Raw genomic sequence first — 24504 nt, forward strand, 5'->3', positions numbered from 1 at the left:
TCAAGCTCTGTACACAACACCTTGGTTCAGCTCACTCAAAGGAGGCCAGTCAAGCTCTGTACACAACACCTTGGTTCAGCTCACTCAAAGGAGGCCTGTCAAGCTCTGTACACAACACCTTGGTTCAGGTCACTTGAAGGAGGCCAGTCAAGCTCTGTACACAACACCTTGGTTCAGCTCACTCGAAGGAGGCCAGTCAGGCTCTGTACACAACACCTTGGTTCAGCTCACTCGAAGGTGGCCAGTCAAGCTCTGTACACAACACCTTGGTTCAGCTCACTTGAAGGAGGCCAGTCAAGCTCTGTACACAACACCTTGGTTCAGCTCACTTGAAGGAGGCTAGTCAAGCTCTGTACACAACACCTTGGTTCAGCTCACTTGAAGGAGGCTAGTCAAGCTCTGTACACAACACCTTGGTTCAGCTCACTCGAAGGTGGCCAGTCAAGCTCTGTACACAGCACCTTGGTTATGCTCTCAGGAGGAGCTCAGTCTTCCTTTCTAAAACTGTATAAACCAGTGACAACACTATCACTTACTGAGATGGTTTAACCTACCTATTGAAATTAGAGTACTGCCAATGGAAAGGCCAGAAATTCCAGGTGGGGCCCACTCTTCATCCCCGCATGGAAGCTGAATAAACAGGGACAAGACTGCTGCTTTCTGGTTGTGTAAGGGCTCTAACGCTATCTGGCTGGGTTTACTTGCTCCCTGAAAATGAATTATTTATATCTTTCTATGCAGTACATAATACAAATGGCAAACATCGGTAGTAGTCTAAGAGTGTTTCAAACAAAACAGCCTTTAGTTGATAACTTTAGTTTATACTAGGGATGGCAACGAGTAGTAAAATTAATACTCGAGTACTCGGACGATCGTTCGATCCAGTACTCGGGTACTCGATTACTCCGAAAAATTGAATATGTGTTCACGAAGACATGACTGTGTATACATGTATCGTTAATGACATATATTGTGCGTTGGTCTTATTTTTGTTCATTTTCACCTTTTATGTAAACTTTCATTAAGTATTTTAACAATAAATGATACAAGAGGGCCAAATGGCCCTGAATCGCTCACCTGTCATATATTGCACATTGGTTTGATAAGAAATCTGGATGGTTCAAAGTAGTTAAGGTTTTTTAGAAGTCTGGGTCATTTTTTACCCCAATGCCAAAGTTTGGACAATAAAGGTAGAGGTCCACTTAATGATGTATTATGCCAAATAGCTCTAGTCCTTGTGAATTCGGAGAGAATTTTTTTTAATGCTTCTATTATATACAAATATTGAAAACCTAAGCCTATGAACATGGGGCATGGCCAATTTTGACCCCAGGGCTAAAGTTTGAACAATCTTAATAGTGGTCCAATAAACGATGCTTCATATCAAATATCTAAGGCCTTCGCCTTTTGGTTTCGGAGAAGAAGATTTTTAAGTTTTCATCATATACATATATAAGGAAACCGATGTCCGCCCGGGTGGGGCCATTTTTTGACCCCAGGGCCAAAGATTGAACAATATTGGTACAAGTCAACTAGATGATATATCATGCCAAATATCTAAGCTCTTGTCACTACTTGATTTTACGTGTGTATCTATATATGTATATTTGTTATTAATTGTTGTATGTGGCCCATATTGAAAATTGGTTGTGTACTAAATATGTTATCCAGTTTAAATTAAGACGTTACTTGTCTTTGTGAGTTCGGAGAAGATTTTTTAAGTTTTCACTATAACACATATAGAGAAAACCCATCAGCCCCGGGGTGTGGCCAATTTTGACCCCAGCGCCATAATTTGAACAAATTTTGTAGAGGTCCACTAGACGATGAATCATGCCAAATATCTAAGTTCTAAGCCACGTAAGTTCAGAGGAGATGATTTTTGAAGTTTTCACTATAAACATATAGAGAAAACCCATGACCCCCCAAGGGGGCGGGGCCAATTTTGACCCAAAGGCCATAATTTGAACAATCTTTGTAGAGGTCCACTAGACGATGAATCATGCCAAATATCTAAGCTCTAGTCCAAGTAAGTTCAAAGGAGAAGATTTTTGAAGTTTTAACTAAAAACATATAGAGAATACCCTAACCCCCCGGGGCGGGGCCAATTTTGACCCCAAGGCCATAATTTGAACAATCTTTGTAGAGGTCCACTAGACGATGAATCATGCCAAATATCTAAGCTCTAAGCAACGTAAGTTTAGAGGTGATTTTTGATTTTTGAAGTTTTAACTATAAACATATCAAGTATACCCATGACCCCCGGGGCGGGGCCAATTTTGACCCCAAGGCCATAATTTGAATAATCTTTGTAGAGGTCCACTAGACGATGAATCATGCCAAATATCTAAGCTCTAGTCCAAGTAAGTTAAGAGGAGAAGATTTTTGAAGTTTTAACTATAAACATATCAAGTATACCCATGACCCCCCGGGGCGGGGCCAATTTTGACCCCAAGGCCATAATTTGAACAATCTTTGTAAAGGTCCACTAGACGATGAATCATGCCAAATATCTAAGCTCTAGTCCAAGTATGTTCAGAGGAGAAGATTTTTTAAGTTTTAACTATAAACATATAGAGAATACCCATGACCCCCCAGGGCGGGGCCAATTTTGACCCCAGAGCCATAATTTGAACAAACTTGGTAGAGGTCCACTAGACGATGAATCATGCCAAATATCTAAGCTCTAGGCCAAGTAAGTTCAGAGGAGAAGATTTTTGAAGTTTTCACTATAAACATATAGAGAAAACCCATGACCCCCCGGGGCGGGGCCAATTTTGACCCCAAGGCCATAATTTGAACAATCTTTGTAATGGTCCACTAGACGATGAATCATGCCAAATATCTAAGCTCTAGTCCAAGTAAGTTCAGAGGAGAAGATTTTTTAAGTTTTCACTATAAACATATAGAGAAAACCCATGACCCCCCGGGGCGGGGCCAATTTTGACCCAAGGGCCATAATTTGAACAATCTTGGTAGAGGACCATTTGGTGATCCTACCTACCATATATCAACGGCCTAAGCCTTGTGGTTTGGGAGAAGAAGATTTTTAAAGTTTTTCCTTTTGGTTGCCATGGCAACCAGAGTTCTGCATGGAATTGAATTCTTTGAACAACTTTGATAGAAGACCACCCAAGGAACATCCCTATGAAGTTTTATTAATATTGGCCCAGCGGTTAAGGAGGAGATGTCTTTTAAGTAAATTGTTGACGGACGACGCACGCCGGACAAAAGGCGATCACAAAAGCTCACCTTGTCACAAAGTGACAGGTGAGCTAATAAAAAGAAACCAAATGTTGTTTCAGGCTTATTCGTTTTACTATATACAAGTATGCACTGCAAAAATCAGAATTACAATGAACGGAAATTAATAGCATACATAAAAATAGTGAACGAAATTCAAGTTCAGTTGTTTACTCAACAAATTATTTTTTTAAAATGATAGTTTTTCGTACTGTGTAATTGTTGTTTACCTCATTAATATTCATAATTCTTGATTTAAAATATCAACCAATTAATTGTGATAATCATTGCAAAAATAGTTAAAATACGCCCATTAAGAAATCAATTCTCGTAACGGTCGATGCTCTTTCGCTCGTTAGCGTCCATTGTTTGGTGATAGGTCACTAATTGGTATACAATAGAATTGTGTAGGTGAAAGTACCGCTATCAAAACTTTGCTAATTGACATCAGTACTAATTTGAAATAGGGGTCCTTTGTTGACATTTTGCAACTATCACAACAACTGTCAACTAATTTATTGAGGTCAATTGTGTACACAGCGGGGATTAGAGGGACCGTAAATTGTCCTCTTGGCAACTAACCAGATCTATTTTATCTGTAAATCGTGTATTTGGTGATTTTTATAGATTTTTTTTTCCGAGTACTCGAGTAGTGATTTGGTACTCGAGTACTCAGAGGTTCGATCGAGTACTCGGGTACTCGTTGCCATCCCTAGTTAATACTGATTTTCCAGCTATAAAAGTCTTAAGCTGATTGGTTCATGTGTGGACCTGGGTCTAAACTAGTACTGCTGTCCATTTTGAGAGACTATGACTCATGACCCCTTCCGTAACAAGCAGTCACTTCATGACTACACCACCTCTTACTATTAGAAATCAAATTACCAACTTTTGTTGTGTTTTACCCTTTAGCACTGATGATATTGATGCATTGTTTTACTCCCACTGCCTAACCATCCTGATCAAATTCAAGCAATCTTCCACTCCCACCGCCTAATCATGCTGATCATATTCATGTAATCTTCCACTCCCAGGGCCTTATCACACTGATAACATCATGCCATCTTCCACTCCCACGGCCTAATCACAATGTTCATATTCATGCAATCTTCCACTCCCACGACCTAATCATACTGATCATATTCATGCAATCTTCCACTCCCACGACCTAATCATACTGATCATATTCATGCAATCTTCCACTCCCACGACCTAATCATACTGATCATATTCATGCAATCTTCCACTCACAGGGCCTAATCACACTGTTCATATTCATGCAATCTTCCACTACCAGGGCCTAATCACATTGTTCATGTTCATGCAATCTTCCACTCCCAGGGCCTAATCACACTGTTCATGTTCATGCAATCTTCCACTACCAGGCCCTTATCACACTGTTCATGTTCATGCAATCTTCCACTCCCAGGGCCTAATCACACTGTTCATGTTCATGCAATCTTCCACTACCAGGGCCTAATCACACTGTTCATGTTCATGCAATCTTCCACTACCAGGGCCTAATCACACTGTTCATGTTCATGCAATCTTCCACTACCAGGGCCTAATCACACTGTTCATATTCATGCAATCTTCCACTCCCAAGGCCTAAGCACACTTAATATTCTATAATAAAGTTAACTTGTCTAAACTTTATGCTAACAACAATTTTTGAAATAAACTTCAAGTCATGAAAACTGTGTTACCCTTTTCCTTTTCCTGAGTTCAGTGCCTGTGTCTTTCTTCTCTGCCACGGCCTGATCTGATTTCTGCTCCACCTCGAGCAAAGTGGCGGCAAATGGACGGCTGGCCATTTCTTCCATCTCAACCATCAGGCGCTAAAATTAGTGTAACAATAGGTGAACATTATTGTAACAAAGGTCTTTGAGATACATGTATATTGATAGATATGGAAATGGGCTTATACAATGTCTGTTTGATTTGGAGCAGAGAAGTCGCAAACTGACAGCTGGCCATTTCTAACATCCAAACCATGAGAAACTGAACAAGCTTGTGAGTTTTGTTTATAGAAAACTAAGAAGAGTAAGGCAACTAGCATCACCATCTCAAAAAAAATGCTTATGGGACAATTACCTTAAGAAGGAAAGAATATTTTGTGCTTGTGAACTATGTTAATGAAAAATCTCAAGTCACAGATATATTATTGTGTTTACTGTTTCTGAAGCACATTTTGGTGTTTTAATGCATAGGACTTAACCTCAGCTCATATATAATACTGAACCAACCTGTCTTCGCCTGTAGCTGTCATACTTGTGTTTGATCTTATACAGCACAGCGGCGATGATCAACAGTGACAGGAAACAGCTATAAAAAGAAAGTGATGTCATAGTTCAAATATGATGTCATAAAAACAAATGTTCACAGGAAGTGATGTCATTAAATCAGATTCAATGTCATAGAAATATTTGTTCACAGAAAGTGTTGTCATAACATCAGATGCGATGTTAAAGAAACATTTAAAACATATGTTCACAGGAAAACTCACACAAAAAAATTGCTTAGTGAATAAATAACAGTGTTTGACACTAAAGGGTTCCCAGGATCCCGAGGACACCAATTTTTCAGAGAGGACACCTGAACTTCGGTTCAGTCCGGTATTCTGTTGGGACACATAAATTTCTGGCCGATAAATCTTAATATGAATAAAGAAATAGTGTCTACATTTCTTGAAAGTGCATGTAAAAATGATATTATCATTAATAATAGGCTGCACACACCAAAGCAAAAGCATGGCTAACTTTGTTTGTGACTATAGTTACATCATGAATCTATAAATAGACAGGTCATTTCACAGTGCGCAATATTGAAGTTGCCATGCTAACTATTAGGCATTGTATTTAAGAATTGTGGGCATGCATATGGATTAACACTTACATTTTGTTGTTCACATCATCGATTTATTATTGGTACAATATGTGGAATTATTTCGCTTATGTGCCAGAATCGGCCAAAAATGTAGCCAACTATGATGAGTTAATGATGTGACCTTAGAGATGTTACAGTAACATTGTGCTATGAGCTACCGAAGACATTACTTGATGTAACATGTATAATATGGTGTACCGGTATAGTGGATTTTCAAATTAAATAATAAAAAAAAAGCATTTGTATGTTGAATTTAATATTAAAACATTAAAACATGTAAAAAAAAAAGGTAAAAGTGGAAGGGGACTCTTGATTTCAGGAGGGGACACTTTAGTTCAAATGTTGGTGTCCCTTCAGGATCGCTTGAAAAAGTTAAGTAGTCCCCTGTAAAAAATCAAAAGAATGCAAGTTTTCAATTCCTGTCTTACAAAATTCTTCAAACAAAATGGATGATGAACATAATATGTATGTGGCATATACAATTACACACATTTTTAACCTTAACAAGAGCTGTCACAGAGACAGCGCGCTCGACTATTCCGCCGCTTTTCAGTGTAAGGATTGAAAAGTTTTGGCGAAACATGCATGGATCACTGTTAGATTAGATTCCAATGGAATACATGATGTGCTGAGATATTAACATAAATGTATTTACATGAAAAAATTTAACCAGAATTTTTAAGTGTAATAATAAAGGCCCATTATTTGCAAAATACAGTTATCTAACTTGGTTATTCAATTAGGTTGGGTGGTTGAATACCATTGTATAAAGGTTCAATGCAATACATCAAGTAATTGCTGAGATAATATCCTATGTGTGCTAACATGCAAGACCTTAACCAGAATTTCTAAGTCGCATAATAAAGGGGCAAAAAATATATAATATGAAAGATAGAGTTATCTAACTTGATTAAATAAGAAGGTTAAATGGTTGGGAGCCTGTGTGTAAAGTTTCGATGCAATACATGATGTATTCGCTGAGGTATTGACTTAAAAGTGGTTATATGCAAAACCTTAACCAGAATTTCCATGTCAAATAAAAAAGGGGACATTATTGGAATTTAATGCAAACTAGAGTTATCTTACTTTGTTATTAAAGTAGATTGGATGGTTGAGTACCATTTTATAAAGTCTCAATGCAATACATCCAGTAGTTGCTGAGATATTAACTTAAATGTGGTTACATGCAAAACCTTAGCCAGAATTTCTAAATCAAATAATAAAGGGCAATTATTTTGCATAAAATGCAAACTAGAGTTATCTAACTTGATTATTTTAATAGGTTGGATGGTTGAGTACCATTGTATCAAGTCTCAATGCAATACCTCAAGCAGTTGCTGAGATATTAACCTATGTGTGCTTGCACGCAAAACCTTAACCAGAATTTCTAAGTCGAGTAATAAAGGGCAATTATTTGCATTAAATGCAAACTAGAGTTATCTAACTTGGTTAATTAAGTAGGTTGGATGGTTGAGTACCATTGTATCAAGTCTCAATGCAATACCTCAAGCAGTTGCTGAGATATTAACCTATGTGTGCTTGCATGCAAAACTTTAACCAGAATTTCTAAGTCAAATAATAAAGGGCAATTTTTTGCATAAAATGCAAATTAAAGTTATCTTACTTGGTTAATTAAGTAGGTTGGATGGTAGAGTACCATTGTATCGATTCTCAATGCAATAACTCCAGTAGTTGCTGAGATATTAACCTATGTGTGCTTGCACGCAAAACCTTAACCAGAATTTCTAAGTCAAATAATAAAGGCCTATTATTTGCATTAAAGGCAAACTAGAGTTATCTAACTTGGTTAATTAAGTAGGTTGGATGGTTGAGTACCATTGTATCAAGTCTCAATGCAACACCTCAAGTAGTTGCTGAGATATTAACCTATGTGTGCTTGCACGCAAAACCTTAACCAGTATTTTTAAGTCAAATAATAAAGGCCTATTATTGGCATTAAATGCAAACTAAAGTTATCTAACTTGGTTAATTAAGTAGGTTGGATGGTTGAGTACCATTGTATAAAGTCTCAATGCAATACCTCAAGTAGTTGCTGAGATATTAACCTATGTCTGCTGGCACGCAAAACCTTTACCAAGGGGTGACGCCGACGCCGACGCTTGGGTGAGTAGTATAGCTCTCCTTATTGTTCGAATAGTCGAGCTAAAAATTATGGTCAGCCACTAACACATAACTTTTTAACCTTTTGTCATTTAAAACTGTCAGTCATCAACACACTTGCATTGTGTAAATGTCACTTACCTGAAGAAAGTCACAAAGAAATGGACCAGATCTATTTTTGGAAACTGGGAGAAAGAAATCTGAAAGAGGAACAAAATCAAATTATGAAATTATGAAAACAATAACAGGTGTTTTGTTTTGTTAAAAAAACCACATGTTTATGCATAAGAAATGTTATGATAACGATTCGGATTTCTTTTCAGGGACATTTCAATTTTTTTTTTAAGAGACATTGGTTTAATTATCAAAGAGAAGTAATTAGAACATGTTTAACTATTTCAATTTAAGCAAGAAAGTCAGGGAGGTCTAGTAGAATAGATGTCTGCCTCTCATCTCAAATTCATGGGTTCAAGCCCAACATGTGACCAGGAGATCTTTCTCACTGCCTTTAAGAATGAGGACTGGTTCTGGTGTGTGCTAAGAAACAGACTCAAAAGTGATTCATATACTCTTATATTTGTCTTCAAATTTGGGATTATATAAAAATATAGAATTAACAAGAGCTATCACAGTCATGTGACAAATTCCCATGATGGGACATTGTCAGACGGATAGCCACTATTAAAGCACAAGAGATGTTTGTAAAACATCTATGACCCCCTAATGGCAGCCAATAAGTCTTTTGGACCTTTTCTGAATTTTGACCTGCTGACCTCAAAATCAATAGGGGTCATCTTGAGGTAATGTCCAACCACTCTACCAAATTTGAGGACCGTAGGCCATACTCTAGTTAACAATCAGACAAGCTTTTTGTGTCAAAGGTAACCAATGAGTCATATGTTGGTAACGACCAACCTCCTACCAAGTTTAAGGACCATAGGACGAAGCATACTTTAGTGAGTTATCAATTGGACAATTTTTGTGCTCAATGTCACTACAACCATCCTCTTTGACCTACTGACCTCATTTTCAAAAGGGGTCATCTACTGATCATGACCAACCTCCCTACCAAATATGAGGTCCGTTAGACCAAGCAGATTCTGGTTATAAATCTGACAAGCTTTTTTGTGTCCAAGGTCACCGTGACTTTGACCTTTGACATACTGACCTTAAAATCAATAAGGATTATCTGCTGGTCCTGACCAACCTCCCTACCAAATTTTAGGGACCTAAGTCCCAAAAACACTTAAGTAATCATGTGCAAAGCATTACCCCGCTTTTTCGAAGTGGATCATGCCAATTTATGGCGAAAAGAAATAAGGCATATATCTTAATCCACCAACCTGAAGCCAGAAGGGAGTGGCAAAGCCGTAAACATAGACGTAGAAGGTGACATTATCGTCAGGCCCAAAGTTGTAATCCTTGTGTTCAAACTTGGAGCGGAACAGCGTACACATGTAGTTCTTGGTAAGGAACTGCTCCTGGGGGTGGGACCCTGCAGTACAGAACAAGGTTCAATAAGGCAGCTAATACTCAATTATGTCAATTTTGGATGCCTGGAAACCCCATATTATACTAGTATTATTTGTTTTTTAAACAGGAAGAGAAAGAATATGTTATAAATACCCAGATATATTATTACCAACACTCACTCAAAGATTACAAAATAGGTAATTTCTAATTTGGTTTTAGTTTAATTAATATAGTACACAATTCGAAACTCCAATTACTTTATCTGTATATATCAGTATGTAATACTCTTTTCAAATGATACCAGAATTTGTATGTGGTCACCAGGTATAATAATCATTCAACATGATGGTTAAAGGAATAACATAATATTGTAAAGACAATTATATCATTTGTAGGCCAAATCACCAAAGTGACCCTAAAAAGAGGAGCATTGCCATCAGGGCTTCTAAAATTTTGGAACCTCAATTGGTCCGGACCCTCTTTTGGGGGCAGTTTTGAATGGGGCAGTTTTGAATGGGTGAATGACCCATAAATATTTGTGTATTACAATTTCTACAACTTTTACTGACCTAGTCGTTTTGGACCGAAATTTAAAAACAAATGAGAAAATTTCGGACCGATTTTTTTACACATTTTGAAACTGAAATCGGTCTGGCTTGGTCAAAATCGGTCCAGACCGGCATATTGCCGGTTTTTAGAAGCCCTGATTGCCATTATCAGTCATCAAGAATGGATTTGCATCAAACCTTGAACTAGACTCCGAAAATAGCAGCAAGAATAGTAACATGTAGCACATTACTACTGATGTACTGGTAATAAAATTTCACTTTAAAACAGCATCTTTGAGCCAGGCTTCAAATCTTGCCCTCAGTTTGACCAAAACACAGTTAAAGTACCATCTCAAATTATTTAAAGACAAGTTCACAACCAGTGTTCATCATAGAATGAGTGTACACTTAAGTTTTCATTATGGCAGAATTTTGAAATTATTCTATTAGGTTGCCTACAGGTTACTGTGATGTCCCCCCCCCCCCATCCCCCACCCCAGCTTTTGCATGGACAGACAAAATCCCCAATGCTTAAATACCTAACATTGTGAGTAAAAATGTTCTAAAAACTACTTAAATCAAGTAGTATACACCTTATACCGCAAGTATGACTTACTTGACTTGTATGTGATGTTGATGTATGCAGCTCCAGAGCAATTCAATGTGAAATCCACATCTCTGTCATTCTGTTAAAAAAAACAGGAAGATAGACTATATACATGTGTCGTCAGCCAACAAAACAGAACAGACCTCACTGCATGTGTCATTGGCCAACAAAACAGAGTTCGCGGCGAACAAAATAGTTTTTCTAGATGTGTCAGCTGTCAATAATATTCAATGCATGAGGTATGTTCATGAAGTTGATTCATATGTAATATGTTCATAAAGTTGATTCATATGTAATACTACCTACAGCCTGAGGTATGTTAATGAAGTTGATTCATATGTAATATGTTCATAAAGTTGATTCATATGTAATACTACCTACAGTCTGAGGTATGTTAATGAAGTTGATTCATATGTAATATGTTCATGAAGTTGATTCATATGTAATATGTTCATAAAGTTGATTCATATGTAATACTACCTACAGTCTGAGGTATGTTAATGAAGTTGATTCATATGTAATATGTTCATGAAGTTGATTCATATGTAATATGTTCATAAAGTTGATTCATATGTAATACTACCTACAGTCTGAGGTATGTTAATGAAGTTGATTCATATGTAATACTACTTACAGTCTGAGGTATGTTCATGAAGTTGATTCATATGTAATACTACTTACAGCCTGAGGTATGTTAATGAAGTTGATTCATATGTAATACTACTTACAGCCTGAGGTATGTTCATGAAGTTGATTCATATGTAATACTACCTACAGCCTGAGGTATATTAATGAAGTTGATTCATATGTAATATGTTCATGAAGTTGATTCATATGTAATACTACCTACAGCCTGAGGTATGTTAATGAAGTTGATTCATATGTTATACTACCTTCAGCCTGAGGTATGCTCATGAAGTTGATTCATATGTAATACTACCTTCAGCCTGAGGTATGCTCATGAAGTTGATTCATATGTAATACTACTTACAGCCTGAGGTATGTTCATGAAGTTGATTCATATGTAATACTACCTACAGCCTGAGGTATGTTAATGAAGTTGATTCATATGTTATATGTTCATGAAGTTGATTCATATGTAATACTACCTACAGCCTGAGGTATGTTAATGAAGTTGATTCATATGTTATACTACCTACAGCCTGAGGTATGTTAATGAAGTTGACTCATATGTAATAATACTTACAGACTGAGGTATGTTCATGAAGTTGATTCATATGAAATAATACTCACAGCCTGAGGTATGTTCATGAAGTTGACTCATATGTAATAATACTTACAGACTGAGGTATGTTCATGAAGTTGATTCATATGAAATAATACTCACAGCCTGAGGTATGTTCATGAAGTTGATTCCAGTGTAATGTTTGTCATCATTCTTGGACAGATTGAAGGTGAACTGGTAGTCCGTTCTGAGGTCATCTAGAACAATGAAGTACACGTATATGTTAAAGTTAGCATCAAGCGCCCTCATATGTCATATAGCAGTTATTGAGTTATTGCACTAAGGTAACGATATGTTCTACTTTAGGCTGAAGATTTAGGTTACAATGGACATGATATATGCACAAGCAATAATGTTTTAAGTCAATAATGATTGGAACAGTTTCTTCATTTACGAATTGAAGCTTTTTAGCATGTTTTTCCCTTTAATTGGACAAAATTTCCATTTTATTCATTTCTACCATGTACAGAGAATACATTGTATATAAGGGAAAGCTGAGAGACTGGAATACCTTTCTCATTCCATTATTTACATCTTTAGACTGGTTTAATTTTCATTGTTGATGTTTCGTTGTTTTGTTTTTTTAATTTGGACTTCAAATATGTGTATACATGAAATAATAAGTTAGAACTTACAATAACAAGTGCCTCCATTGTTGGGATTTCCAAAGTAGTTGTTGTCTGTATCACATCTGCAAAAAAGAGTAACTAAACCGTAAAAACTGTATCAATATAATATACTATGCTCCCTCCTCACCTTCATGTCTGATATAATCACTGTCCTCTCAGTATAATGTCCCCGCTGGATTACTTGTTTGCTGTTTTATATAGTTTAAGAAAATAGCTAGATTTTAATGAAAAATATCATCCTGGAAACTGATATTTTTCGGTAAAATAGAGCATTCTTGTTTGTGACATGAAGTGAAGCTGTATTTTTGAATGCACACGATGACCTCTTATTCAAACCCTCTCATTCATAAGTCATTCAAAAAGCAGTAAAAATAAATATATTTCAATATTCCCTAACTTACACATTGCAGTTATGTCCCTTTACTCCTCGTGTGCGACAGAAACAAGCGCCAGTTTCTGAATTACAATTTTCTGCCTGGCCATTACAACTGCAAGCTGGAAACAGAATTGTAGCATTAACTACTATATGATCTTCTACTAAATATTGCATAAAACACACCCAAGGAATAATCAGCAGTCTCTGACAGTTGGATCGAGATTCATTGTCATAGGATTCATTGCCAGTGAAACTGTTCATTATCAGTTCTTTATGATATGTGCAACACTGCCAACGCCCACTAACCAGGTCATTTGATTACGCAAAATTAAAATAATTTCCTGGAACTCAATAAGGTGTTTCATTGCTGAATAAAAGTCTGTGTGTAAATAAGATTGGATATAGAAAATATGAAATAAATCCATTTTTTGGCATGTATTAAAACTGTTTTGGCAGTATAAAAGAGAATTTGTTTAACAAACTTAATCCCAAATGATTATTTCGAAAAACTGACTCAAACAAGTATGAAATTCTAAAACACAAAGATTGGAGCAAAATAGGTTTAGTCATACCAGTACAGTTTCCGCCATTCCTTGGGTTGCCATGGTAACCCTGGATACACTGTTCACAGTGGTCTCCTGTTGTGAGGTTCTGGCAGGCGTCACATTGGTCAGAAACATTTGTACAGGAGCTGTGACCATTACACTGACATACTAAAATATGAAAAACAAAATCTTTCTGAAATATTTTCTAAATAAGACTTTCAGATACAAAGTTGTTTTATTGTTTAGCATCAGGTTCTAATTAAATTTCAAAACCTCCTTTCCCCACTAGAAAATAAACCTGATCTTAGATTTCACCAATAATTATCATTATGTATCATAAACATCATACACAACATTAAACTTATAACATCATACATTCCTGCACTCAAACCATTCTAATACCACTAATGATTTAGTCCTATAAAAGCTATCTTTTAGCTTAATTTGAATCCTTCTGTAACCAATTATGTATTACCAGTTAAGTTTTCAGTTTAGTCAAAGTTATCCAAAATGTTTATTGACTGGTCAATATTTCTCTGATAATAACAACTAACCAATCAAATCATTTTAATATGTAAATGAGCCAAACAATAACCAGTGGACAATTGATTAGTTTTATACAATTAGCTGCTGAAAAGGCTGAAAACATAACCCATCCAATGACCCTTAACAAATAATCAACTTGGAGTGGCCTTAGCTGTATCGTTTTGACCTTAATTTGAAATTATGTTATGCTTGTTCCCTTTGAATGAAATATCTAAAACAATATAATCACATAAAACGATTTAGTTTTTATTTCACCGCAAATGCTTAATAATGGGTAAATCATTCCCTGATAAAAATTGTCCTTTAAAATGTTTTGCTGTCTTGCTCAGAAAATTTCAGGTAATCAACATTTGTCATTAAAACATTTTAACCTACAAAGATAATTCTTAAAGATACTTCTTCTTACATGATTTACAACCTCAGATGTGAAATGTTAAAACAAACATACAACTAGTCCATCGCATGAACACTTACATGGGCATTCAATAAAGAACCACCTCTCAGCTGGGCAAGTGTTGCTGTTGAGCTCGTACTCTAGGGTAACATTGTTCAGGGTGGCAGGACCACGGGCAGAGCCCTGGACACATTTGCCGAGCCCGGTGTTACTGACGTCGTTACACCAGCCACATGCCGGGTTGGTCTTACAATCCTCACACGTGTGGAGGTCTGAGCACCGTGTAGCTGGGGAAAGCAAAACCCACAGTTGGATACTCAAATCATTTTTATGTCGATACTTATAAATTCTTACTTGTAATACTTGTAAATTCACAGAATTTGCGAGGCCATTAAAGGCTTTATCAAAGTATTTCATTCTTTTACACTCATTTGTAGTTAAAACTCTTCATATTAAGCAGTATGAAGAAAATAAGGAATATTTATTTCAACTTTACAAGCACAGACTGGTGTTTTGCATGAATTTTAACCACCAACCACTTGTTTTCACCTTCATGAACAAGGGTATATTAATCATGTCTTAGTCAACAAGCACATGCTGACTAAAACAGAAAAAAGTAAACTCTCCAAATAACTTTACGAGGACACCTCATACACCCTTAGTGCAGGAAGAAAGTCACATGAGTTTGTTTCAACGCACCATGAAAGAAATCAATCAAAAGAAAAAATTACTGTACTTATGTAAACTTGACTCTGCTGGTGCCCCACTCCTGACACTGGTTGTACAGGAAGGACCCCACATAGGAGTTTGTTTCAACACATGATGAATGAAAGACCACTCAATTCATAGAAAATATATACAGTACTTACATGTACATTTGACGCTGCTGGTGACCCACTCCTGACACTGGCCGTACAGGAACGAGGCCACATAGGAGTTTGTTTCTACACACCGCTCCTGTGAACCACACCACATACAGGTGTTCTTTGTGCAGTTCTCACACGAGTTGTACGTGTAGCATGGGGCATCACAAACTGGCTCCGACAGTGTGTCTGAAAAATAGATCAAATATATTGATAACTGGTTCAGTTTTTACAGCCCTTCAAGGATAATGCGGCGTTTAAACACATAATCAGATACATCTAAAGAAAGAAATTAGGTGAATCTTCTTTTAAAACACAACAATAGTACCGCTGTCTTAAAATCTGTCACCCTATTATCAAACATTCCAAATCTAGTCTCAGTTTAAATTGGACAGACAGTGGTATCTCAAATACGAACAAGTGTTAAGCTTTCAAAATATTTAAGATTAGAGATGAAGACAACGACATTAACCTTCTATCATAGCCATTTACTTCTGTCATAGTTATTACTTTTCTGCTATAATAACTAAGCTTCGGTCATTGACATTAACCTGCCTTTGTCATTAATGTTCTGTCAAAGAAATAGTCATTAACTTTCTGTCATAGACAATAGCCTTCTTCTATAGAAATTAACCTTCTGACCTAGACATTAACCTTCTGTCATAGACACAAGCCTTCTTCTATAGAAATTAACCTTCTGACCTAGACATTAACCTTCTGACATAAACATTAACCTTCTGACCTAGACATTAACCTTCTGACCTAGACAATAACTTTCTGACTTAAACATTAACCTTCTGTCATAGACATTAACCTTCTGACCTAAACATTGACCTTCTGACCTAGACGTTAACCTTCTGACCTAGATGTTAACCTTCTGTCATAGACATTAACCTTCTGTCATATACATTAACCTTCTAACCTAGACATTAACCTTCTGACATAGATGTTAACCTTCTGACCTAGTCATTAACCTTCTGACCTAGACATTAACCTTCTGACCTAAACGTTAACCTTCTGAAATAGACGTTAACCTTCTGACCTACACATTAACCATCTGACATAGACGTTAACCTTCTGACCTAAACATTTTCTGACCTAGATATTAACCTTCTGACATAGACATTAACCTTCTGACCTAGATATTAACCTTCTGACCTAGACATTAACCTTCTGACATAGACATTAACCTTTTGAAATAGATGTTTACCTTCTGTCATAGACATAAACCTTCTGACATAGACATTAACCTTCTGATATAGACATTAACCTTCTGACATAGACATTAACCTTCTGACACAGATGTTAACCTTCTGACATAGACATTAACCTACCTTCTGGCATTAAATTATCCTTCTGGCATAGACATTCAATTTCTGATAAAGTTGTGTTATGGTTAATTCATCTGTCATAATTTTCTATATAGCATATTTTCAAATATCACTACACCATATACACAAAGCAAGCTTCTATTAGAGCATATCACAAGCATTTAAATTATTTAAACAAAAGTAATAACCATATGTTGCCCTAGAGCCGACACAAAAGGTTAATACATAAGAAAATGCAGATATGTAAGCTTAAATTTTTGTTATGTTTTATTATTATATAGCTGCATGTGAAATTAAATACATTTGTGACACTCACTTACCATTACTATTTTCTGCTGTGTCTAAAAAGGGCAGGTTTTTTTTTTTTATATATATTTAGGTTAAACAGTTAAACCAAAGAGTTTCACATACACATGCATAGTTGAACAGGTTTACACAAAATGTGGGTGACACTAGCAGAAAATAAACTACTCAAATTGATATTCTTGTGAAAATCAAATATTTTGACAATTGCAATTTACTTAATGCATTTTAAAAACATTCTAGATTCTTTTGTGTTTTCAAAACATTCCGGCAGTAAAGCAAACAGGTAGAATTGATTTTTTTCTGTTACAGTATTGCAGTAAGTGAATGGATACAGGACCTTGATATTACTTTATCTAAATATTCTACAGAATGATGTTACTTAAGTTTTTCTATTTTTAGTAACAATGACCTTGACCTTGGCCCCACCAGCCCCAATATCGAACTTGACCTGTATCTTCTGATGTTACACCTGTGTTCCAAAAATTGTTCAAATCTGTCTAGCCTTTCATGAGTTATCGTCCGGAAACCGTTTTTTCTATTTTTAGTAACAGTGACCTTGACCTTGACCTTGGCCCCACCAGTCCCAATATCGAACTTAACCTGTATCTTCTGATGTTACACCTGTGTACCAAAAATTGTTCAAATCTGTCTAGCCTTTCATGAGTTATCGTCCGGAAACCGTTTTTCTATTTTTAGTAACAGTGACCTTGACCTTGGCCCCACCAGCCCCAATATCGAACTTGACCTATATCTTCTGATGTTACACCTGTGTACCAAACTGTATCTTCTGATGTTACACCTGTGTACCAAAAATTGTTCAAATCTGTCTAGCCTTTCATGAGTTATCGTCCGGAAACTGTTTTTCTATTTTTAGTAACAGTGACCTTGACCTTGGCCCCACCGGCCCCAATATCGAACTTGACCTGTATCTTCTGATGTTACACCTGTGTACCAAAAATTGTTCAAATCTGTCTAGCCTTTCATGAGTTATCGTCCGGAAACCGTTTCTCTATTTTTAGTAACAATGACCTTGACCTTGGCCCTACCAGCCCCAATATCGAACTTGACCTGTATCTTCTGATGTTACACCTGTGTACCAAAAATTGTTCAAATCTGTCAAGCCTTTCATGAGTTATCGTCCGGAAACCGTTTTTCTAATTTTAGTAACAGTGACCTTGACCTTGGCCCCACCAGCCCCAATATCGATCTTGACCTGTATCTTCTGATGTTACACCTGTGTACCAAAAATTGTTCAAATCTGTCAAGCCTTTCATGAGTTATCGTCCGGAAACCGTTTTCTATTTTTAGTAACAGTGACCTTGACCTTGGCCCCACCAGCCCCAATATCGAACTTGACCTGTATCTTCTGATGTTACACCTGTGTACCAAAAAATTTTCAAATCTGTCTAGCCTTTCATGAGTTATCGTCCGGAAACCATGAAAACCGACAGACCGACCGACCGACCGACAAGCTCACTCCTATATACCCCCTCAAACTTCGTTTGTGGGGGTATAATAAAAATAAAAACTAATATTTGTGCTTCTGGATGGATTTAAACCTCCTGGTCCACCTTGAAATCTTCGAACAATTTGTAGTCCTGTGCTTAACAACATAGGCTAAAGCATTAAAATTGATGAGTTTCAAGTGGAAGTTTTCATTAGAGGTGTGCTACCTTTACTGTAAAATAATAGTATTGAATATACATATTTCTATCACAAAATAGTTTTATCAATACCTTGCATGTATTTTTCCCACACAAACTATTGGCTTTGTATTAATTTTCAATGGTCATATAAATACGTCCAAAAAATACCACAGGGGCAAATGTTGGTCATATATACCAGGCAAATGATAGATGGAGTCAGATATCATCACAGAAATTTAATGATATAATCAATAAACTGGTGTTTTATATTCTCTTTATTTCTATTCATTTTTACTAAACTGAAACCTAATCTTTGCCAGGTTAATATCAAACATGCTTGATCCAATGAAACAAAAATGCTAAGGAAAAAAAAACAGCAGCACAAACAAAATACACCAGTCTTGTTGTTTTTTCAGAGACATTCCACAACAAATAATTAATAATTGCAAGGTAATTATTAGACTTACTACACATACTCACACTGTTATTTGTCCCAGATTTTAACAGAACGAAAATCCCAATCCAGGAAATTGTTCATGCTGTACTGATGAGTGCTTTCAGTGCTTTCACTTGTTTCATGAGTTCTCTCCCATTGGAGAGTATTTGGACATGGATGGGGTTGGGTATCTCAAATAAAGCTTTCTTCTAAAAGTTGTGTGGGCATTTTACATAAATTAAGTGCGAATACAGTATGAGGGTTTAGGCGGCTTAGATCTACTGTACATTGAAAACAAATAAAACGCCTTCTATGTTCATTTCAAGGTATTTCTTACTATTTAAATGCAAATGTCCAACAAACAGCAGTTACAGCTGTATGGTAAACTGAAAATAAGCTTTCAATCCAGTTTTCAGGGTTAATCGTGATTTTTATTATTCCTGTTTGGTACATGTGTGCTAAGACTTACCCCAATAATTTTTCACAAACTGATAATGCCCAACAGTCAATTATAACCCCCCCCCCCCCCCCAGTTCCGGGGACTTTGACTTTCGGTCCAGCCAACCCAGGCAAAAATCCCCGCCCTGCGGGGACAAACAGATGGTAAAATCCCTGCCAAATTCCCCCGCAGCCCAGGGACCGTAGGTAAGGCCCATTCCCCGCTATATTTAAAGCAAAGACAAAACCATCACATTCACCCGGCACTGCGGAGCCACCTGAAATCTGGTTACAATTGACTGGTGCATAAGGAGCAATAACAAAATCAAGCTCTATGACAATACCTCAACTGTTCATTCTTGAAAATCAGACAAGCTAAATATCATTCCTTACAGACCTTACCAGCCGAAAGCTCAGGTAAGCACTAGTTTTAAGACTCACCATTTTCAGTCATTTTCTCATGAAACTCCATAAGTGTGGAAACACCTACAACAATGTAGAATCATGTTAAAGTATCCCGTCTACAAGTATGTGAGTTTTGGATGCATTGTGACCCCAATATTATTTTGGTATCATTAAAAAGGGTTTATTGCGATGAAAAACTAAAAAATATCATTTAAAAAATATCACAAATAAGATTTTGGCACTAAAAATATGTCATTTTTGCATCTGACTGGAGTTGAAATAAATTCATAAATTGCAATAAATGTATTTTTTGTATGTATATACTGTGAAATCATTTATATTCGTTGGCATGAAATTTCGTGGTTTGCCAAAAAATTACAATTTCGTGGGTACTTGAATTCGTGGTTTTTAAATTTAAAAAAAAACAAATCGAAACTGCAATCGTCCTAGATCGTCTGCAATATCTCCATGCGCTGGCCCATGATTCCGTCTTCTACGTCACTCTGTTTATGACACTTGCTAGTGTGGAACGACATGCCAAATTAGTGCATATACCCTTGTCAACTATCGATTTAATTGGAAATTAAGGCCATAAAAAGAAGATGTACCCTGATCGTTAATACAGATAGGCGAAGCCGTTGAATGCCATTTAAAAGATTTGCAAACTGTGAAAACACCGAGAAGGTCCGTATCTTTAGAAAACAATCCCAAAAGATAGCTGATGTTTACAAATTCAATTACCGGTACATTTGAATGTCATCTCATTTCATCTATTCACACGTTTTTGTTTACTATTGATTGCGTTGTTTTGTACATTGTTACATTCGGTGCTCAGTAACCTCCAATGTAATCGATTAATTATTTCATAAAAGAAAAAAATCGAGAACCGCCACTCATCACTCACATCTTGTAAACCTGGAGATTTTGATGAACAGCACACGTGCTTCTGTTATTTCGTTCATAAAAACACATATAAATAATTTGGTCTATTATTTGTTATAGGCAGATATAATATATTAACGGAACAATGATAGTAAGATGTACAGTAAGACGGATATTTACACTGTAATCTGCGGCCTCTGTAACGAATATACTTGAGCATGTACATAACATGCAATTGAAAAAGTGAATAAAGGGTCTATATTTCATGGGAACTTGAATTCGTGGATCAGCCAACCCACGAAAACCACGAACATTAATGCCCCACGAACATTAATGATTTCATAGTATATATATATTTGTACTCTTATGTATGGGGTTTGGTGCTACATGTTTTGTATTTTGATTATGTGAAATGTTCATTATCTCAAAGTATTTCTCTAAGTCTCAATGACTTTGACAAAATAGGTTTCGACAGGAATCAGCAAGTTGTGTGCATAAAGATGACAGCAAAACTATACTGGGTCACCAGGTTCCAAAATTTAACATTGCAACTTGGGATACCTAAACTTACTATGGTGAGCTCTTACTTAATCTTACATAAATGTAATGCCCTTGAATTTCAAATACAGTCAAAACTTGCTTAGTCAAATTCTGTTGCCTCGATGTTCTGTTTATGGCGAACTTTTTTTTAATGTGATGGGTAAGTTATACACTTTTTGCATTTCGATTATTAGTCATCGAAATAAGACTTTTAGACAAACAAGCCCGAATTTTTATACTATTGCTTGGCATCAATTTTTTTTTAACAAGCCTTGCTATAAAAATTCAGAATTTGAGCAAGCCCGTAAGACATTCTGCCAGTTCAGGGCTTGCAGGCTTGTGCTAATTTCGACCACTGGGTAAAATCTAATGTTCATTGTCTCGAAGTATTTCCAAAGATCCTTAACTTCAACATAGCGAGTATTAACTGTACGCTACAACAAAAGAACAAGGGCACAACTACCACCAGGGGATCATTCAGAAAACAGTACACACATATCTCATATCAAAAGCACAAATATTTTCACAATAAGATAGTAAAGTGCTCACAAAATATTGTTCATTTAATTTTGATACCAAGCACAACAAAATGTTCTAAGAATCTTTACAAACACTTAAAAGGCAAATACATGTATGTAGGTCGCAGAATTTGTCACAAATACGGTAAACACCTTTTAGCATTGAATTTGTATTAGAAATAAAAATTATTACCGATTAAAAATACCTAGCCGGAATGTTTTGTTAGACCATTAGAGTGCCAAGCTGGCCCTATATTACTCGCCTGAGTACACTGCCATTTGGCTGAATTACGTACCTCCTTTTTGATGCGAGTTTACCCAAAGTCCTAATTATAACTAACCTACATCATATGATTTGTTTTTATGTGGAGACAAAGTGACACATCAAATTTAACAAGGGTTTGTGTACCAACCTTCAAAAGAACTCCTGTCTTTATAAAAGCAGTCCTTGTCCTTGCTCCAGCGACAATCTTCCAGCTCGCTACATGCGTGGCAGTTCTTCACACTTGAACACAGGTTATTGTACTTGGACAGACACTCGCTCGCATTTGTAACCTCATACTGTAAGATAAATAGATTAATGAAAAGGGAGGGAAAAGGTTACAGTCATGGTATAAATGGCGCTGTCCTTAAGTGTAAGATAGAGAGGGCCATACAATTACCCACTATGCTCCTGTATTTTATTTCTGGCCTGAATGATAGTTGTTCATGCTTACAAACAGGTTTCTGAATGTGGCTGTACACTGGACAGCAGATATATATTATTGAAAAATTATAAAGTATATGCAGATGCCGATGCTCATCAATTTTTCTCACATTGTCAGATTTTAGAAGTCCTGGTAACAGAGATTTTTGTCAATGTCTTGAACACTTTTAAGTTAAGGCCAATGTAAAAGATTTTGCAGGATTTTTAAGTTACCTTTAAGTCCAATATTTAATGTAAACCAAATGTTAAAGGCTTTAAAGGAGTTTTAAGGTATGTCCAAGATTACAGGCTTTTAAGGATATTTAAGTTATGTCCATGATTAAAGGTATGTCCAATATTAAGACTTTGAATGATTTTCAAGTTACGTCCAGCGTCAAATGTTTTTTAAGGACAAGATGTAATTGCCATTTACAATAACAAGATCAAGGCAATGACAATACCTGCAGATTTTTTTTTCTTTTCAATCTAAAAGAAAGTGATACCTTGGTGTCCTCTGGACAAACGGTTGTACAGTTATTAGAGCACCATTTACATCCGTATGGTGAGGACAGACAGGACCCACACGAGGGATTCTGGCGTCGACAAAACTCCTCCCGTCCTGCAGGAAATCAAATTACAACAATAAAATCTGAGTAAACCCTATGCCATCAAGTGTCAAAAAAAAGTATTTAATTCTGCCCATACATTTGAAAATACCTTAAAAGAGTTTACACCATTTTTTTTCAGTCATAGAAATTAGATTTTTGATGAACAAGCCCGAATTCATATATCACTTCTTGGCATAACATTTTTTAACAAGCCCTGCTGTATAAAACCCAGAATTTGAGCAAGCCTGGAAATCATTTAACCAGTGCAGGGATTGCGGGCTTGTGCTAATTTTGACCACATTTAGTTCCGTATTAAGATTATTTACATGATTGGGAAAAGGAAATGCTTTTTCCTTAAATTCATTTGTTACGCTTACAACTCGGACAAGAAAACAAACCAGAAGGCTTACCTGATGCAACAGTACATTGTGGCTCCACATAGTGAGTAATTAATTCTGAGCTCTTCAACTGTTCAGCTATCTTTCTGTCCTCTCTTCCGACCAGAGTGCTGGAATTGTAGGTACACACGCACACACGACCCCGGATATCGGGAGAACACACAGTGCCATTGTCAAGGGAACAGGTTCCTGTACAAAAACAGAATATAAAATTGATTTTTTACTTTCTGAAGTACAACAGTAAAATGAAGAAAATCACAGCAGCAACATTTTCACTATACATTTATCGGATATATACAAAACAGCACAAATAAGTTTATTTCTAAGATAATCATAATTATGATCATGTTCTCTACACATTTTACATCTAACACAAAGTCAGCCGACCTGATTCATACTCCATTATGTCATTCAGCATAACGCCGTCAAACCCTCCGAATATCAGCATCTTCTCCGCACCGGCCTCACTAGAGTGTGTAATTGACTATATATAGTGATTTGAAACTTCTTTAATACACCTATATGTACTACTTAGTTTGCTGCTATGGTTGGCCATAAAGTAAAATAATGTTCTGTTCTGTAATATATTTAAATATAATATTATACAGGTTCGCCTAGTCCTTTTTGTAGATAAAACTCGACGTTTATATTGTATAACACGCAATGTGTTATGACATCATTGTTTATTTTAATATTGCACTGCAATTGGATAATTGTGACGTCATTTAACCAATGATTTATGACGTTACAAAATCAGCTATTCTTTTATACAAACATATCTTGTCTGTTACACTTCTTTCAAAACAAATACTTAATTGCAGAAGATACTGATAA

General features: G+C 36.2%; 1 protein-coding gene across 5 annotated transcripts in view; it reads right to left on the reverse strand.

Moving 5' to 3' along the window:
* The window catches only part of LOC128211183 (attractin-like protein 1), a 47800-nt gene that overhangs the window by 6786 nt on the left and 16510 nt on the right, over positions 1-24504 (reverse strand). The window contains exons 11-28 of one of the 5 annotated variants that reach the window (XM_052915640.1): positions 24058-24137; positions 23683-23859; positions 23168-23283; positions 22393-22540; positions 20076-20120; positions 17129-17149; positions 15484-15666; positions 14695-14901; positions 13702-13842; positions 13155-13248; positions 12760-12815; positions 12227-12321; positions 10888-10957; positions 9594-9745; positions 8392-8450; positions 5490-5568; positions 4950-5081; positions 555-708 (exon numbers count right to left, since the gene is read on the reverse strand). In XM_052915640.1, coding sequence (XP_052771600.1) covers positions 555-708; positions 4950-5081; positions 5490-5568; positions 8392-8450; positions 9594-9745; positions 10888-10957; positions 12227-12321; positions 12760-12815; positions 13155-13248; positions 13702-13842; positions 14695-14901; positions 15484-15666; positions 17129-17149; positions 20076-20120; positions 22393-22540; positions 23168-23283; positions 23683-23859; positions 24058-24137 — 2009 coding nt within the window. Of the gene's footprint in view, positions 1-554; positions 709-4949; positions 5082-5489; positions 5569-5589; positions 6514-8391; positions 8451-9593; positions 9746-10887; positions 10958-12226; positions 12322-12759; positions 12816-13154; positions 13249-13701; positions 13843-14694; positions 14902-15483; positions 15667-17128; positions 17150-20075; positions 20121-22392; positions 22541-23167; positions 23284-23682; positions 23860-24057; positions 24138-24504 lie in introns of those variants that run through there. The other 4 variants (XM_052915642.1, XM_052915641.1, XM_052915644.1 and 1 more) reach the window with 4 other exon arrangements.

The sequence above is a fragment of the Mya arenaria genome, chromosome 12, assembly GCF_026914265.1.
Source record: "Mya arenaria isolate MELC-2E11 chromosome 12, ASM2691426v1".
Classification (NCBI taxonomy): Eukaryota; Metazoa; Mollusca; class Bivalvia; order Myida; family Myidae; genus Mya; species Mya arenaria.